At 43.8% G+C, this 19,445-nt stretch overlaps 3 protein-coding genes across 3 annotated transcripts in view; 1 reads left to right on the top strand and 2 right to left on the bottom strand.

Moving 5' to 3' along the window:
* The window catches only part of LOC309550737 (uncharacterized protein), a 578,111-nt gene that overhangs the window by 329,060 nt on the left and 229,606 nt on the right, over window positions 1-19,445 (top strand). The gene's annotated exons all lie outside the window — the stretch shown is intronic.
* Window positions 1-19,445, bottom strand: part of LOC309550685 (uncharacterized protein) — a 903,485-nt gene that overhangs the window by 781,325 nt on the left and 102,715 nt on the right. The window lies entirely within an intron of this gene.
* On the bottom strand, window positions 2,741-6,050 carry LOC309550288 (uncharacterized protein; the record flags this gene model as incomplete). The annotated part of the gene is made up of 2 exons (XM_082250691.1): window positions 2,741-3,565; window positions 5,886-6,050. 2 exons carry the CDS (start codon window positions 6,048-6,050, stop codon window positions 2,741-2,743), a joined length of 990 nt encoding a protein of 329 aa, XP_082106817.1.

The following is a 19,445-nucleotide window of genomic DNA, read 5'->3' as shown; positions in this document are numbered from 1 at the left end:
TGGGTTCCCATTACTGGATCCATCTGTAGGAAACACAGACACTGACTGAATACATTGTTTCTATGCGTTTATCAGATGATGGGGGATCTAGGTGGAGCCTCTGTATTGCTCTCTCCTTTACAATAAAGTCTCCTCTTACCCGGTGATGTGAGGGGCGGCTGATTCTCCATCATGACGTCCTTGTAGAGATCCCTGTTTCCTTCTAAATACTCCCAATCCTCCATGGAGAAGTAGACAGTGACATCCTGACATCTTATAGGAACCTGAAACACACAATGATAGTCACCATCCAGACACATCCCTTGTCTGTTACTGAATAATGTCCCAGAATTCCCAGCACTGCTCACCTCTCCTCTATGATCTCTCTGGTGACTTCTAGAATCTTCTTTTTTCTTGCTCTATTCTATCAGGGAGGGAGGTGGAGGCAATGTAATGGTCATATGATCTCCAGACTTCACAGGAGGAAAACTCTAGATCTGAACACAAAAGTGAAATTTAATTATATTCCCAGAATCCTTCTCACCTCTCTGGTCAGGTGTCTCTATTTTAATAAAGCCCCACTTCAGGCAGAGATATAATTTAACCCCCCCCCCCCCCGCCTGGATATCTGACCTGTTCTGGACTTAGTCCGGATCCTGCTATCCCACTGTGTGTCCAGCCTGTGTACTGATCTAATACTTTGCCTGCCAGACCTCCGCCAGCCCTGCCACGTGTCTGTCCTGTGAGCTGTTATGTTGAGCCTTGAAGTAAAGGACATCTATGCCAATCAGGCTTGCATTCGTCTCTATATACTTACTCTCAGAGTATACACCATATAACGGACCACATATCCTCCAACAGATATGTGACCCAGATTACATTTGTTACAGGGTTTTTATAGTACATAAACGGCCACAAGCCCAAGTTACAGATTACACAAGGTTTCACAAGATTTCACAATACAGTCTAATTACACATAGGGTCATCTTGACCCAGCAATGGCGTTGAGTGAAAGGTTAGTCTGACAATTAAAAAAGATTGAGTATGTTAAAGGAAATAATAAGAGGCTTTTTCTTGTAAACATCTGTTTCCGGGAATCTTATCATTTTTGACAGAACATTTCATATCCTCTTGGACAACGTGAGACACAGTAATTAAAAATACCAACTAGAATTCTAAGCATTTAGAAGAATATATTTTTTTGTATATTAAAAGGGGACTCTTTGACTATATAACGATATGCTCTTCATATATTTTCATATCTTGACAGTCCCTCATGTGGTTAGAATTCTTTGGTATTCATTTAACTTGAATTTCAAACTTCTATGTCGTTACGTTGAACTCCAGGTATGCGGGCAACCATATGACGAGCAGTTTTCACTCGAGACCTTGTGGGCTCAAAAGAACCAGTATTAGTACAATCATCACAAGTATTTGAAGTCATTTTTAAGCAGCATTTGCATAGCATTGGTACACATTTCATCATGAGGAGTATCAACACTATAATTCCAACAATATATAGAATACCATGCAATATACCTGCGAACCACCCACCAATACCAGTAAACCAGTTGCTAGGGTTTAGCCAGGAGAGCCAGCTCTCCCAACTACCTTCAATCCAAGCGGTTTCGGTATGTTCTTTGCGAAAATCAAATTTCAATTGCTGTGCCCTTTCTACATGTAAAATGATGGCATCTTTAGCTTTTGTATCATTTCCTATGTAATTTCAGCATGCCGTTTCCACTACGGTACACATTCCACCCTGACTTGCAGTAAGGTAATCCAACACCAGCCGGTGTTGCAAAACCTCCTTTTCAATCATCTTTAATTCAGTGGCCATTAATATGAAATTCCTGTCATACAAAGCAGTAATATTATCTATCAGAGCAGCTAAATCTATAATGAAACTGAAAGCCTTTTTAATACAACACCTATTTACCCAAGGTATGGAAAATGATGGTTTTATTTCTTTATCATGGGATTCAATGTCTGTATCATCATCATCTTCTTCTGGGCCTATGTCTTTGGTTGTATTAAGTGGGGGTATTTCAAGGTTAGTTTCTTTTTCAGCGTCAGCTTCAGAATCTTCATTCTTACCGGTATCATCATCCCCTTGTCCAGGGACAATTTGCTTAGTAAGGTTTCTTTTGAAGAAATGGGCAGGGATTTTATTCAGTTGTGTCTCTTTAAATTTATTTTCACTCATATACCATGTTGCAGGTACAACCCTCCCAAAATAACAAACTCCCATGGAATTCAATGGAATCCAAGTGTAAGCTTTCTTCCCACATATAAAATCCTGGGGGAGCAGCACATGCTTTACCATAGTAATATCCCTGTAAGCACATTTGTAACTTCATGTTATTCTGACGGGAGTGTTGACAATGAGTGAAATCATGCAATTCCTGATAACGATCTGTGCTCCATGCAACATCTTTACCATCACACCAATACCTGACATCAGCATTATCCATGCACTGAGAGTCTCCAATCACTCGATCAGTGTTCTTGAAATGTTTCTCAAGTAATTCTGGTGGATAGATGCAAGTAAAGTTAACACATACTGCCGGTATTCTCATAAATAATAGCAGTGAGATAGCTTTATCAATCATGTTGTCACTGATGTCACTAAAATGAGCACCGTCTTCTATTTCGGCCAATGTACTAGGTATGCCTAAAATGGGTCCATTCGTACATCATGACTGTGATCCACACCAAAGCTCCTCCGCTCAGGATAACACCCCAGAGATGCATATCTGCTCTAGGTGCAAGGAGATACATTCTGTCGTCTTCTGGCTCGAGCACGAGTCAATGGTGGAGATGACCTGGAAAGCAAAGGTACAGAACAGTCCTGGCCAGCAGCAAACTGGCTTGTATTTTCTTTCAATGCTACCGTTTTCTTACAATGTGAACCATGCACCCAATAGTTGTAGTCTTTTAGCTTTACAGCCGTGGGAGACACAAGAATAATCTGGAACGTTCCTTTCCACTTAGGGGACAAAGTGGTCCTGGGTGTGTGATTTTTGATGTACACCCAATCTCCAGAATTTAGTCCATGAGTACTTTCACTTGGGTCCACTGGTTGTCCTGCTTTGGAAAAAGTATCAGAAAACACGTTTGCCAAATTGGGTACATAGTCTATCATAGCGTCTTGACCATTTATTAAAGTTACTGTTTCTGATGTTACAGGAGCTGTAGGAAGTCTTTTAGGCGGACGCCCAAACAATATATCAAAAGGTGATAATCCATGTTTCTCCTTAGGGGTAGTCCTGATGGTTGCTAGGGCTATGGGCAATGTTTCTACCCATTTACTTTTTCCATTAGTAGTCATCTTGGCAAGATACCTTTTTAGGGTTTGATTACTGCGTTCCACCATCCCACTAGTCTGTGGTCTATAAGGTGTGTGTAACTGTTGTTTCAGTCCCACAATATCTACTACCTCTGCCATTAGTTTGTTATCAAATTGTGTACCTCTGTCTGAAGAGATCACAGCTCCTATACCAAACCTTGGAATCAATTCTCTAGTAAGACACTTGACTACTGTTCTGGCATCATTCTTCGCAGTTGGGTAAGTCTCCACCCAGCCCTAAAACCAAAAGATACCTGAATCGGCCACAAGGGGGCATATCTGAGAAGTCAATCTACACTATTTGAAACGGCTCCTCAGTATGCGGAATGTGTTTCATAGGAGTAGGGACTGGCTTACCTTTTTTTTTGCATTTGGCACACAGCACATGCACTAACCTGTTTAGCAGCATATGTAGTAAAACCTGGGGCCCACCACTGTTTGTTTACCTTCCCGACACATCCCTCCTGTTGAGACATGGCAAGGCCCATGGCTCAAAGCAAACAATGAAGGAAATAGAGTCGGGGGAGCAATCAGCTTGTCTTTCAACCTCCACAGACCAACTTGTCCACATACAGTTCCTTTTGTAGACCAAGTGGATCGGTGGGGTGAATTTTCCTGTAGAGCAAAAAGAACACTGAGGTCTACTTAACCACTTGCCTACTGGGCACTTTCATCCCCTTCCTGCCCAGGCCAATTTTCAGCTTTCAGCGCTCTCACGCTTTGAATGATAATTGCGCGGTCATGCTACACTGTACCCGTATTAAATTTTTATCATTTTTTTCACACAAATAGAGCTTTCTTTTGGTGGTATTTAATCACCTCTGGGTTTTTTATTTCTTACAAAAAAAAAAAGACAGAAAATTTTGAAAAATAAAAGTTTTTCTTATTTTTTGCGAGTAAATTTTGAAAATAAATACATTTTTCTCCTTCACTGATGGCACTGATAGGCTGCACTGATGGGCACTGATGAGGTGGCACTTATGGGCACTGATGAGGTGGCACTTATGGGCACTGATGAGGTGGCACTGATGAGGAGGTACTAATATGCCGCACTGATGAGCACTGATAGGTGGCACTGATAGGCAGCACTGGTGAGCACTGATAGGCGGCACTGATGAGCACTGAGAGGTGGCACTGCTGGGCACTGAGAGGCGGCACTGACGGGTGGCACTGCTGGGCACTGGTGGCACTGATGAGCACTGATGGGCGGCACTAATGAGCACTGATGGGCGGCACCATCAGGGCCCACACTCAGTGCCCATAGTGCTGCTAGTCAGTGCCTAGATGAGCAGGCACTGATGGGCACTGACTGGCAGCACTATGGGCACTGATTGTGGGCACTGTGGGCACTGATGGTGGGCACTTATTGTATTTTATTTACCTTTTTTGTAATCAGGGCACTGGTGATCAATGCCCTGATTACATGTCTCTGTGTCCCCTAATCGCTGTTCAGCTCTGCTCTTCCTCACACGCAGTCTCTGTGTGAGGAAGGAGAGCTGGCGATGAGAGATGATCTCATATGTTTACATATGAGATCATCTCTCATTGCATGGTCTGATCACATGGTAAATGGCCGCTGTGATTGGCCATTTACCACGATCTGTGATTGGCTGTGTCCAAGGGACACGGCCGACACAGATTTTTCCTGATGCGCGCTCGCGGGAGCGCGCGGAGAGCCTGTTACTGGGAGGCCGTATAAAGACGGCCTCCCAGAAATTAGAGCCCACGCTGTAGCCGTACTTCGGCTATAGCGCGGGCGGCAACAAGTTAAAGATCGGTGACAAAAAAAAATGTAGGGAATGCAGGTAGCTGGTAAGAATGAACAGCTTCTTTTGCATATTTATGAGCCAAAGCATTTCCAACCAATACACTGTCATTAGACCCGGTATGTGCTTTACATTTAATCACTGCAACTTTAAGAGGCAATTGGACTGCAAACAACAGTCTAACAATTAACTCTTTGTGCTGAATGGGTGTTCCTGTTGCGGTCAGCTAACCTCTTTCTTGCCATAACTGTGCAAAGCTGTGCAATATACCTACAGCATAAGCAGAATCACTGTAGATATTTACCGTATTTCATTCTGCTAGCTCTAATGCAACACAGAGAGCTGTAAGTTCCGCAGCCTGCGCTGACTTAGAATTTAGCAGAATTTCAGTATGCAGTAGTCGGCTCTTACCGTTTACTACCGCACAAGCAGCTAATGTTAACCCATCAGGTCGTCTGAGGGATGAGCCATCTACAAACAAGTCTGCACATAAGGGCAGGCTTGCAATAGGCTCATCTCGCAGATCAGGTCTGGGTTTTGTTACTTCATCAATAGAGGTAGCACAGTCATGTATCAAGTATTCAGAGTCTTCAATCTCCTCACTGTCAACTTCCGGTAACTTGCATATTCATTATTTTAGTCTTTTATTTCCTTTCTATTTTTTCCTTTCTTTTTTGTAACACTTCACAAGCTATCTGTGCTATGTCAACCAACTCAGGGACAGGTTTAATTCTCCAGCCCGCTGTGTGGAGCTCTATTTCTTTTCTAATCTTAGACAACAATCCACTTACAAAAATATTTATCACTTCAGGTCGTTTCATGTCATCTTCACTTTCAATTGCCCAATCAGTGTGTTTCTGTATAGCATCTTTAAATCTATTCCAATAGTCCAACACATCCTCACCTTTCTTCTGAACATCCAACAACATTCGCATGTCCTGTCCTTTATCAAACATGTTTGTTACCCATACTCTTTTAAGATTTCATTCAACCTATCAATTTTTGTTTCATACGTATTTCGGCCATCTGCTTCTACCTTCAATATATCTTGTTCATGCGCACCCTTATTTCGTGCAAATGTGTTCCATACATCCACATATTTTTCAGGTACTGCACAATCAATCAAAATCCACATATCTGTATATGTAGCTTGCTGAGTTTTCTTCATCCACATCAACCTTTTGTACCATTTCTTTGGGACACTTGGCAATGTTTGGGAGATCTTCTACAATTGCCCTAATTTCTTGGGGTTTCCAAGGGATATAAACTTTCCCTATCCTTGCTGTATACTGACCTCCATCACCTATTTCACCTGGTAGAGCCACCTCTCTTAAGGGCATTTCTACACCAGGTCAGTTACCCAGACTGAAAAACAAGAAACATAGATGGCTGTCTCCTCGTCCACTAGGACGCTAAAAAAAACGCATTACTTCACTGTAAAGTGGGTAGCATCAGATGGTATGGCCATCAGTAGAGATGGCACATCAGATACCACTTGCATGCTATAATCAGATAAAACTAAAAACTTTTTGGCTCCGTGCCAATCTTACAAACAAAAACTTTTGGTCTCGTGTCAATTTTACAAAAACCTGACCAGAGGTTCCCCTCCTTCAATAAAGGACACCCCTAAAATATCACTCAAAAACTGTAATCAGATAAAAGGTTAGCCTGATTTGAAACTTTTGGCTCGGTGCCAACAGGGTCCAATGGTCACACTAATTACGGTAACCCTTTCTGTCCAAAATTAAATTCCATAACTATAACAGGAACAAAGATATTTACATTTGAAACCTTTCTTGGCAAGTAGCCAATTTTCTAAATTTTGCACCAGAGCTCCCTTTCACATAGGGACCCATGAGCAAAATTTAATTTCTCACTATCTATAATTCTATATAAAAAATAACCTCAAAGTATCCTGCCGACTACGGCGTACTATGTTTTCCCTGATAAAATGGTTTCTTTTTTTTTTTATATTTATCATTTTATTTTGGGTTTTCAGAGAAATCATTACATCAAATATTACACCATATTAGGTCCATGGGTTACAAAGACATTATCCACATCCATTTTCTCATCACCGAGGTCTAATAGAATCCTCTAGCGATTTCCAGCTCATTGATATATAGTAATTTATCAATTATTCAACTAAGGCAAGGTATTGTTAAGACAGCAAGTCTCTTTCTTTATTCCTACTTTTCAATCCTTGCCTCCCTTTACTTCGTTATGCTTTAATTTAAATGACCCTTAGCCTCTGATCTTGTCTTAGTTTCCCCTTCTTCTTTCTATCTGTTCTTTCCCTTCCTTATCCCTCCTCTTTTCTGTATTGCCCCCCCCCCTCCCTCCCCTCATTCATACCCACTATCACACACACACACACACACACACCCCACAGCAAAAAACAGAAGAAAAAGGAGAAAATAAAAAAAAAAAAAAAAAAGGGGAACATTCAAAATAGTTCTCCTCCCTTCCCTCACATCTCCTCCTCCCTCCTGGGGACGCTTTCCCTCTCACATGACTTCCGTATCCTGAGATGATGTTGCCCACAATTGTTTGCCCACGTCCGAAGATATAAATGAGTTCCATGTTCCCCATATCTTTTTGTATTGTTCCTGTTTATATTGTGAAGAGAGCACAAGATCCTCCATTTTATTGATGTATTCTACTTTTCTTACCCACTCAAACACCAAGGGAGCTTGTCTTTTTCTCCAATTTCGGGGAATGCATGCTCTTGCTGCATTCATCATGTGTGGCAGTACTGAACCTGCATATTTCCTCTCTGACTGCCCTGATATCTGTAAGAGGCAAAAGGCAGCTTCTCCCTTGATTTTAAAGTCTGTTACTTTTTGAACTATATCACCAATCTCTGTCCAGAATTTCTTTATCTCTGGGCAGTTCCAAAAGATGTGATATATTGTGCCTTCCCCTTCTCCACATCTCCAGCACCTATCTGATTCTTGAGTGTACCACCTATGCAACTTATATGGTGTATTATACCACCTAGTCAGGATTTTATAGTTTATTTCCTGAATTTTAGTGCATTTAGTTGGTCTAAATATAGCCCTAAACATCCTCTGTATCTGTGTGTCCGTTATGTCCATATTTAAATCCACCTTCCATTTTTCCAACCATTTCAAATTCGGCTGGACCAATGGTAATCAGATAAAACTAAAAACTTTTTGGCTCCGTGCCAATCTTACAAACAAAAACTTTTGGTCTCGTGTCAATTTTACAAAAACCTGACCAGAGGTTCCCCTCCTTCAATAAAGGACACCCCTAAAATATCACTCAAAAATTGTAATCAGATAAAAAGTTAACCTGATTTGAAACTTTTGGCTCGGTGCCAACAGGGTCCAATGGTCACACTAATTACGGTAACCTTTTCTGTCCAAAATTAAATTCCATAACTATAACAGGAACAAAGATATTTACATTTGAAACCTTTCTTGGCAAGTAGCCAATTTTCTAAATTTTGCACCAGAGCTCCCTTTCACATAGGGACCCATGAGCAAAATTTAATTTCTCATTATCTATAATTCTATATAAAAAATAACCTCAAAGTATCCTGCCGACTACGGCGAACTATGTTTTCCCTGATAAAATGTTTCTATTACTCTTCCTCATCTATTTGTAAAGCAGCTTTTTCTGAACACATTTTATAGGGGGGGCGGTTTTACCTCTTTTCTAGATTCTTCCTCGCAAGCTGCTAAGCATTCAATCCCCCCACAATCAGACATTTTAAAAAGGTTTAAAAAATTTAAACAATGCATCAATTGTTGGGGTATTAAGGGATCCCTCTGGTGGCCACCATTTAGAAGGATCTTCCCTATACGCCTTTTTATCAATTTTACATGGATCCCCACTTACCATCATCTTAATGATAGGTGCGTTGGGATGCAATTTAACAACATTAAGTCCTGTTTTTATTCCATATTTTTAATAATTTATTAACTCTAGTTTTTGTGAGCCCTAAGTAATTCATGATGGGCAAAATATTTTACCAAATAAGTTTCCCATAATTTGTTATTTTTCTTGTTACCCTTCCAGAAATGACAATATTTGGAGTTCCGGGACCAAGAACACCCACACTTCTTATTGTTACTGCTGTGTACCAGCAGCCCAGTACATTCGTTACGGCTGTGTACCAGCAGCCCAGTACATTCGTTACGGCTGTGTACCAGCAGCACAGTACATTCGTTACGGCTGTGTACCAGCAGCACAGTACATTCGTTACGGCTGTGTACCAGCAGCACAGTACATTCGTTACGGCTGTGTACCAGCAGCCCAGTACATTAATTGAGATATCTCATCAGTTCTTATGCTCAGAAAGATGTCTCTTTTCTGAGTGAAAATAGGCTAGTCTCTTACCCTTTCTCTGACTCCCTAATCCAAAGAACACTCACCAGGTCACAAGCACTGTGGCTTAAGGCAGTCTTGCCTTAATACCACCCCCCGTGTCATTCAACAACTTATACACACTTCAGAAAATAGTGGTACCTGCTTAAATACATCCCCTAATACATGACTATATATATTGTCATTTCTGAGGATAAGAAGAAAATAGGAGAAGTACTTCTAAAAACCTCTAACATAAACTTTACATAAAGTTATATCTGCATGCACAATTTATATCTGGTACCATATAATAGTCTCAGTAATCATACACAGACAGAATGCAAAAATAAATTCAAAGGAAACGTGTTACGTTCTGTAGCTGCAATCCCCACCTGGCACCTCACTATCGCTCAGAGAAGACCGTATCAATATGAGAAATAAAATGTTTCTCACCTGAGGCCTCATTGTTGCCGTCCCTCCCATTGCAGAGTGAATGCCGGTGGTGGAGATGCAGTCAAGAAGACATCTACGCCAATTAGGCTTGCATTCCTCTCTATATGTTTACTTTCAGAGTATTCACCATATAGCGGACCACATATCCTCCAATAGATATGTGACCCAGATTACATTTGTTACAGAGTTTTTATAGTAACTAAACGGGCACAAGCCCAAGTTACAGATTACACAAGGTTTCACAAGATTTCACAATACAGTCTAATTACACATAGGGTCATCTTAACCCAACAATGACGTTGAGTGAAAGGTTAGTCTGACAATTAAAAAAGATTGAATATGTTAAAGGAAATAATAAGGGGCTTTTTCTTGTAAACATCTCTTTCTGGGAATCTTATCATTTTTGGCAGAACATTTCATATCCTCTGGGATTACGTGAGACACAGTAATTAAAAATACCAACTAGAATTCTAAGCATTTAGAAGAATATATTTTTTAGTATATTAAAGGGGACTCTTTGACTATATAACGATATATAAAGATATGCTCTTCATATATTTTCATATCTTGACAGAGCCAATTAACCCTTTGCCTGCCAGAACTCTGCCACCCCCGTCCGTGTGCAGATTACCCTTTTTCTGCAAGAACTCCGCCATCCCCGTTGTGTGCCCAGTCCTGTTTGACAATTAATCCTTTGCCTGCCAGAACTCTGCCATCACCGCTATATGACCAGTCCTGTGTGCCAATTATTCTTTTGCCTGCCAGAACTCCGCAATCCCCGTTGTGTGCTAGTCCCGTGTGCAGATTACCTCTTTGCCTGCCAGAACTCTGCCACCCCTGCTGTGTGCCCAGTCCTGTGTGCTGGTTAATACTTTCCCTGCCAGAACTCTGCTATCCCAGTTATATGCCCAGTCCTGTGTTGTGGATTAACCCTTTTGTGCCTGCTAGAACTTTGCCACTCCTGTAGTGTGCCCAGTCCTGTGTGCCGATTAATACTTTGCATGCCAGAACTCTGCTATCCCAGTTATATGCCCAGTCCTGTATTGTGGATTAACCCTTTTGTGCCTGCTAGAACTCTGCCATCCCTGTTGTGTGCCCAGTCCTGTGTGCCGATTAATCCTTTGCCTGCCAGAACTCTGCCATCCCTGCCATGTGTCCAGACCTATGTGCGGATTAACCCTTTGTGCCTGCCAGAACTCTGCCACCCCCGTTATATATGCCCAGTCCTGTGTGCTGACTAACCCAGTGTTTCTCAACTCCGGTCCTCAGGGCACACTAACAGGCCAGATTTTAAATATCACCTTGGGGAGATGCAGACTAGAGTACTGCAATCACTGAGCAGCAAATTATATCACCTGTGATGTATTTCAGTTTTCTTGCAAACCTGGCCTGTTAGTGTGCCCTGAGGACCGGAGTTGAGAAACACTGGACTAACCCTTTGCCTGCCAGAACTCTACCATCTCTACCATGTGCCCAGCCCTGTGTTGTGGATTAACCCAAAGCAGAGTGGGCGGAGCATCTACCAGCAGCGAGGGAGCTGTGGAGGAAAGAGCAGCGGGGGACACGTGTGGCGGGGAGCCGCACAAGGGACTCGCACCGGGGTGCAGGGACCGAGGCAGTGAGCGGCGGTGGAGATCGGAAACCGCCGCACCGTACGGAGGAGAGGAGGAGAGTGAGTGTGCCAGGAGGAGGAGAGTGTCCAGGAAACAGAGGAGGAGGAGGTGGAGACCGTCCGTCTCAGTGAGGAGAGTCCGTCCGTTCTTAGTGCCTGGAAGCAGAGGAGGAGGAGGAGGGGACCGTCGGTTCTCAGTGATGAGGAGGAGACATCCGTTCTCAGTGTGTGTGTGTGTGTGGCAGCAGCTGTGAGTAAGGCACCAGCTGTGAACAAGGAGAAGGAGAAAGCTGTGTGACTAAGCTCTGTGAAAAATCAATAGCTGTTTGACTGTGCTGCGACTGATTGCTGTGTGACTGTCTCTGCGACTGAGTACCTGGGAAGACTGGTAAGTATCCTTGCGACTGGTGAGGATCTTTGCGACTGGTTAGGATCTTTGCGACTGGTGAGGATCTTTGCGACTGGTGAGAATCTTTGCGACTGGTGAGGATCCTTGCGACTGGTCAGTATCTTTGCGACTGGTGAGTATCTTTGTGACTGGTGAGTATCCTTGGGACTGGTGAGTATCTTGCGACTGGTGAGTATCTTTGCGACTGGTGAGTATCTTTGCGACTGGTGAGTATCCTTGCGAATGGTGAGGATCTTTGCGACTGGTGAGGATCTTTGCGACTGGTGAGGATCTTGCAGCTGGTGAGTATCCTTGCGACTGGTGAGTATCTTTGCGACTGGTGAGTATCTTTGGGACTGGTGAGTATCTTTGCGACTGGTGAGTATCTTTGCGACTGGTGAGTATCCTTGCAACTGGTGAGTATCCTTGCGACAAGTGAGTATCCTTGCGACTGGGAGTACCTTTGCAACTGGGAGTACCTTTGCGACTGGGAGTACCTTTGTGACTGGGAGTAGCTTTGCGACTGGTGAGGATCTTTGCGACTGGTGAGGATCTTTGCGACTGGTGAGGATCTTTGCGACTGGTGAGGATCTTTGCGACTGGTAAGTATCTTTGCGTCAGGTGAGGATCTTGCAACTGGTGAGTATCCTTGCGACTGGTGAGTATCTTTGTGACTGGTGAGTATCCTTGCGACAGGTGAGTATCTGTGCGACTGGTGAGTATCTCTGAGACTGGTGAGTATCTCTGCAACTGGTGAGTATCTTAGTAACTGGTGAGTATCTTAGCGACTGGTGAGTACCCCAGGTTTAGTACCAGGGGAGTTAGAGGTAGTGTAGGTAAGGAATAGCAGGTCTTTAACATTATCCCCATAGAGTAGTGGGTAATAATGTCCGACAGGATTGTGGATGCCACTCAGTGCACTCCATGTATGAGTTCCTTGATGAACCAATCAAGGGCGAATACTGCTGTGCAAGATGTGAGCGACTTGTTGCTCTGGAAGACCAGATCCTGGATCTAGAAAACACAGTGGCAACACTGCGTTGCATCAACAACCTGGAAAGGAGCTTGGACATTACCCATCAGGCGCTGGCAGGGGCCAGCATAGAGGAGGAAGGAGTGGAGGAGACACAGGCATCAGTGGTACGCAGTTGGGTGACCGTTAGGAAGGGTAGAGGGATGAAAGTGAGGGAGGCTAGTCCTGAGTCGGTACACCCTTACAAATTTGCCACGTTGCAGGTTGAGGGAGATATCAGCTCAGGGGTGGCAGAGCTGGAGAAGGCGCCCTCCCCCAGCTGCCAGGGGAGTGGCGGCTCCAGGAAGAAGGGGGGCCGTGAAGGTTGTGATAGTTGGGGACTCAATTATCAAGAGGACAGAGAGGGCAATCTGTGACCCCATGCAATTTTATATCTCCACCACAATTTTTACCGTAGATTGGGTGATTTTTATGGGTTTTCACAGTCTAAGGTATGTTGACGCACAAGAACTCATGCGTATACACCGATATTTTTCTCTTCTTTTTATATTTTTTCTTCTTTATATTTATTTTTATTTTTATGCTGATATTTTATCCCTCCGCAATGGTTTTTCCACTGCTCCAACACAACAACAAGTCTGTAATTTTACTCCTCCAACTCAAACCTTATGGCTCCTCCTCCACACACTAAACCTAACTCCTCAATCAGCTACCGGCTCTATAGTAAGAATGGGCTGCACCTTAATGGGGACGGTACAGCTTTTTTGGGGAGAAAGATGGCCACCAAGTTGGAGGGGCTTTTAAACTAGGAGACGGGGGGGGAGGGCTCAGAAGTAGAGTCAGTCAGGAGGGAGCAAAGGACTGAAGGCAGTTGTAGGGTCAGCAGGTCCATAACGTCAATTGGCAGGTCTGTGCGGGAAAACCTCAGACCAAACAGGAATAAACATAACCACCAATCACGTTTAACTTCCGTAAAGCTAAGAGGGGTATATGCTAATGCCAGGAGCCTAGCTAATAAAATGGATGAGTTGGAAATGTTAGTTCATGAGGATGACATAGACCTTGTGGGAATAACTTGGTTCGACCCCTCACATGACTGGATGGCCAATATCCAAGGGTATTCGGTGTACCGGAAGGACAGGGTAGGAAAAAGAGGGGGAGGGGTATGTCTCTATGTCAAGAACAATGTAAAGGTGATAGAGAGGAGTGACATTAAGGAAGGGATGAGCATGGATTTAGAATCTGTGTGGGTAGAACTCCATAGGGAAGAAGAAAAGGGAAAAGTAATTGTGGGGGTTTGCTATAGGCCACCTAAACAAGGGAAGGAGGTAGAGCTGGAATTTTTAGCACTACTGGGTAAAGTGGCAAAACTGGGATCAGTCATCATATTGGGGGACTTCAATTATCCTGACTTGACTGGGAAGAGGGGACTACACACTCACAGAAGGCCCGTCTATTCACGGAAACCTTACAGGATAATTACATGTCACAGTTGGTGGACTCTCCGACTAGAGAAAACGCAGTCCTGGATCTATTGATCACTAATGACCCAGACCTAATCTCGGAGGTAGGAGTCCAGGACTACCTGGGCTCTAGCGATCACAGGATGATCACATTTAGTGTAAATAACAATATAACAGGGCAAGTGGGGAACATAAGAACCCTAAACTTCAGAAGGGCAAACCTTCCAAAATTGTACTCATTGATGGAAAGGGTAAACTGGGACCAAACCTTGGGCTCACCGACCACAGAGGAAAAATGGGAATGCTTTAGGAACATATTAAGCAAATGCATCTTGCAGTGCATTCCTATGGGAAATACATTTAGAAGACACAAAGCCAAACCTGGCTGGCTAAACCGTAGCGTTAAAAAACGTATTAGGGGAAAAAAATTGGCCTTCAAGAAACATAAATCAGAGGGCACAGTATCGGCTTTCGAGCAATACAAGGAGGCAAATAAGAAAAGTAAACAAGAAATCAAGATGGCTAAAATCAACTTTGAGAGACAAATAGCGGAGGATAGTAAGAAAAAACCCAAAGAAATTCTTTAAATATATCAACAGCAAAAAAACTAGGGCAGAGCATATTGCACACATAATTAAAGTGGAGTTCCACCCTAAAATTATACTTACCTCCATCTTCTCGCTCCGGGTCACCTGAAAAACAAATGGATAAATGCAATTTTTTTTTTTTTACTTACCTCGTTTAGAAGAAAATATACTTACCTTACTTCCTTATTCCTCCCCTCGGCGGCTGCGGCGAGTCGTTACTTCCTGGCATGCAATGATTCCTGGGAGCTGAACGTCATCGTTCCCAGGAATCAATGCGCCTGCACTGGCCCCGAAGTCAGTTCCGGTGCAGGTGCCGTCATACCTTGCAAAACAGCTTCTGGGCATGCCCAGAAGCTGTGCAGGGATGACGTTGCGGCACCGGAAGTGACGGCGGGGCCGGTGCAGTGCATCGTGGGACCGAAGAAGACGGAAGAGGGCACAGAAGAGGATCACGCTGGCTTTAAGCTGCCCACACCTGAGATGGCAGCGCTGGAGAATACATTTTCAAGGTAAGTATTTCTTCTAATAGGTAAGTGCAACCCGGGACAGATCAGAGGCTAGCCATTGTTGAATGCACTAGCCCTGACTGTCCCGGGGGTATTTTTATTAAAAAAAAAGTTTCACTGGGTGGAACTCCGCTTTAACGATGATGGGAGGATGGTTACAGAGGACACTGAAAAAGCAACCGTGCTGAATGCTTTTTTCTCGTCAGTCTTTACACAGGAAAAGGAGGGGTACACTGACCATGACTGTATGGTTAGTAGTAATACACAGGACTTGCCACTATGGCTAACAGAGGGTGAAATCAGGGAAAGGCTGGATAAACTTAACACAAACAAATCACCAGGCCTGGATGGCGTACATCCGAGAGTACTCAAGGAACTCAGTAAGGTTATATCTAGACCACTGTTCCTGATCTTTGCTGACAGTATTAGGACAGGAAATGTACCAGGGTATTGGAGGAAAGCTAATGCGATTCCGATATTCAAAAAGGGGCAGAGGCTTATTCAGGAAATTAAAGGCATGTCAGTTTGACATCAATAGTATGTAAACTTCTGGAGGGGATGATAAGGGACTATATCGTAGAGTCTGCTAAAGACAACAACATCATCAGCAGTAATCAGCACGGGTTTACAAATGGGCGTTCTTGTCAAACCAATCTCTTAACATTCTAAGAGGAGGTGAGCTGTGAGCTAGATAGGGGCAGACCAGTGGATGTGGTGTACTTGGATTTCGCTAAGGCGTTTGATACAGTTCCCCACAAGCGCTTAATTTATAGAATAAGGTCTGCAGGTATCGACAGCAGGGTTTGCTCTTGGATACGGAACTGGCTAAAAGGGCGTGTCCAATGGGTGGTAATAAACAGCGCATACTCAGACTGGTCTGAGGTAGTAAGCGGGGTCCCCCAGGGCTCAGTCTTGGGACTAACCTTGTTCAATTTATTCATAAACAGCATTGAGGCCGGGATCAGTAGTTCGTTATCAGTTTTTGCAGATGACACAAAATTGGCCAGGGCAATAACTGCACAGCATGAAGCAGATATCATACAGAATGACCTGGACAAAATAACAGAATGGGCTACGACATGGCAAATGAGGTTTAATGTGGAGAAGTGTAAGGTTTTGCACTTGGGGACTAAAAACATAAAAACACAATACACATTAGGAGGGGAACCCCTGGGGGAATCAAAAATGGAGAAAGATCTGGGAGTCTTGGTTGATGATAGATTAGGCAACAGCATGCAATGTCAAGCGGCAGCTGCCAAAGCCAGCAGAATAATAGCATGCATAAAGAAAGGGATGCATTCCAGAGATAAGACTATAATCCTTCCACTTTATAAAACTCTGGTCCGACCGCATCTGGAGTATTCTGTCCAGTTCTGGTCACCAGTCCTCAGGAGGGATGTGTTGAAGCTGGAGAGAGTCCAGAGAAGGGCAACTAAACTGATTAGGGGATTGGAGGACCTTAATTATTAAGAGCGTCTGCAATCGCTCGATTTATTCTCCCTGGAGAAGAGACGCCTGAGGGGGGACATGATAGCAATTTATAAATATCTCAATGGGGATCTCAGCTTAGAAAAAAAGCTGTTCAGTCGAAGGGATTGCATGAGGACAAGAGGGCATACAATGCAATTAGAGGAGAAGCGTTTTAACCTCAGGCAACGTGGGGGGTTCTTTACTGTTAGGGCTAAAAGATTGTGGAATTCTCTACCACAAGAGGTGGTTTCTGCGGGAAGTATGGTGGCTTTCAAAAGACTCTTAGACGTACATCTCAAGGATCAGAACATTCAGGGCTATGTGAGATGATTACAGCCACACACACCTACACAGGTTGAACTGGATGGACTATTGTCTTTATTCAACCTCACCTACTATGTAACTATGTAACCCTTTGTGCCTGCTAGATCTTTGCCATCTTTGTTGTATGCCCAGTCCTGTGTGCTGACTAACCCTTTGCCTGCCAGAACTCTGCCATCCCTACCATGTGCCCGGACCTGTGTTACTGACTTAACCCTTTGTCTGCCTATAATTCCTGCAACCTGGCTGTGAGCCAACTTCCTACCTTTCAATAAAAGCCTTGTGTGTACTCCTACTCTCTGCGTGTGCTCTGTTCCACCCACACCTCCATTACACACTCTTTCTTCCAATTTGAATCTTATAAAATAAAGACATATATATTCCAATCTCCCCAAAATAATCCACCATTCCCCACCACTATTAAAAGTGGTATAATCCATTAGTTTAGCCTGGGGGGTCATCAACCTTTAGATCATGATCTACCAGTAGATCGTGGCCAGGTGACTGTTAGATCGCAGTCTGGGCTTGCTGACCCCCCGTCCCAGAGCATAAAAACAGAGTGCTCCCTACTTGTAAAGTTGGAGGTGTAGTAGGGAGCAAGAGCCGCATAAGCCGATACCTCCTCTGTAGTGCTAACTGCAGCTTCCCTGCGTGTTTGCTGCACTTAGCCATAGACTTCAATTATATCCTGCGGGTTTACTGCATACAAAAGAGAAGAGAACTCACTACTCTAGGTGATTCCAGAAGCCTGATGACACACCGGTGCCATAGACTTCTGTTATATCCTGCGGGTTTGCTGCACTTAGCCATAGACTTCTAGTATATCCTAAAAGTTTGCTGCACTTAGCCATAGACTTCTATTTTATCCAGTGGGTTTTCTGTGCTTAGCCATAGACTTCTATTATATCCCACGGGTTTGCTGCACTTAGCTATAGACTTCTATTATATCCTGCGGGTTTGCTGTGCTTTCTGAATGCAGGAGTTTTGGGGCGTCACATCTGCAGGATATAACAGAAGTCTCTGGCAAAGCGCAGCTAACCCATGAAAGTCACCGATAGAGTAAACTACTCCTGTGGTGCAGGTAAATCGCAGCACATCAGTGTGAAAGCAGCCTTATAGGGGGCACAGAACAAGGGTTTAGTTACATTTGCAGTTTTGGGGATGGTAACACCCCATAGTTAAGACGTGTTTTTACCAACCCTGCCCCAACCAAGTCACCTTTAGTTGCAGTGGCCAGGGGTGTGCACATGTCGCAGTAGGAGTTATACACCCTTTCATGGTTGGTGGGTGTAGCACCTACTAACATGACCTATTCAAGGGAATAAGGCCGCTCTGCAAGTGCCCTGCAATCTTGGGCAGTACAGCAAACAAGGGGTTAAAGCAGACAGCGTTGTGTTGCTTTTTCACCACCTGCTTTAACCCCTTGGACCCCGCAGAAGCATGCAGTTGTGGGAGACTTGCAGAGTGGTGCCATTTAGTTGAATAGGTCGTGACTGGCAGGCTAAAGTACCCACCAAAAGTGACAGGAGGCTTAATTACTGCAAAGGGTGTAGGAATTGGAGGCGGTAAACTCAAACGCAGGGTTTTACCACCCACTAGATTTATATGTGAATGAGCCCTAATGGTGCCTCTGCTTAATGCAACTAAGGGCTCATTCACAAGTGCAGCAGGCACTGCTACTCCTCTGAGAAGCGATCCGAGTGTGTTTGACAGGTGGTGAGGAGGCGATGTGTTGTCTCCTCACCATCTGATTTAAACCAATGATAGCGTGCACAGTAGTACGGCAATTTGAGGTTCAAATCAGATGTGAGTCAGTGACATTGTGCCCGGTGATCTTTGACTTCTCCCATGTTGTTCCGGTAGTTCTCCACCTCTTTAAGGTTGCCTATCCCTGGTAGACTGATGAGGTGAGAAGGTGACACATCTCCAAAATGAAGAGAATGTTTCGACCGCATAAGTGGGGAAATGTTCTCCCCCTGAAGGGTTTAATCTAGGTTTCCACACTATATATGTGTGTATCATCATCTGCTGGAGATAAAAGATGTCACAGTGACTATGGAGGAAGAGGACGGACATGACGGGGGGGTTACTGGGTGTAAATAGAAAATAAGATCTTATTACCTCCTCTGCTGCCACTTCCAACAATGTCTTCTCTCTACTTCCTCCCCACTCACCTTTCACCCAGAACTTCCTGTCTGTACCTGACATCACTTCCTGTCTTCCATAGAGACTTCCTGTAGAAGTTA

This window comes from Pelophylax lessonae, assembly GCF_965119305.1.
Source record: "Pelophylax lessonae genome assembly, chromosome: 3".
Classification (NCBI taxonomy): Eukaryota; Metazoa; Chordata; class Amphibia; order Anura; family Ranidae; genus Pelophylax; species Pelophylax lessonae.
Note: the sequence above shows the minus strand (reverse complement) of the source record. Positions and strands in the feature narration are given on the sequence as shown.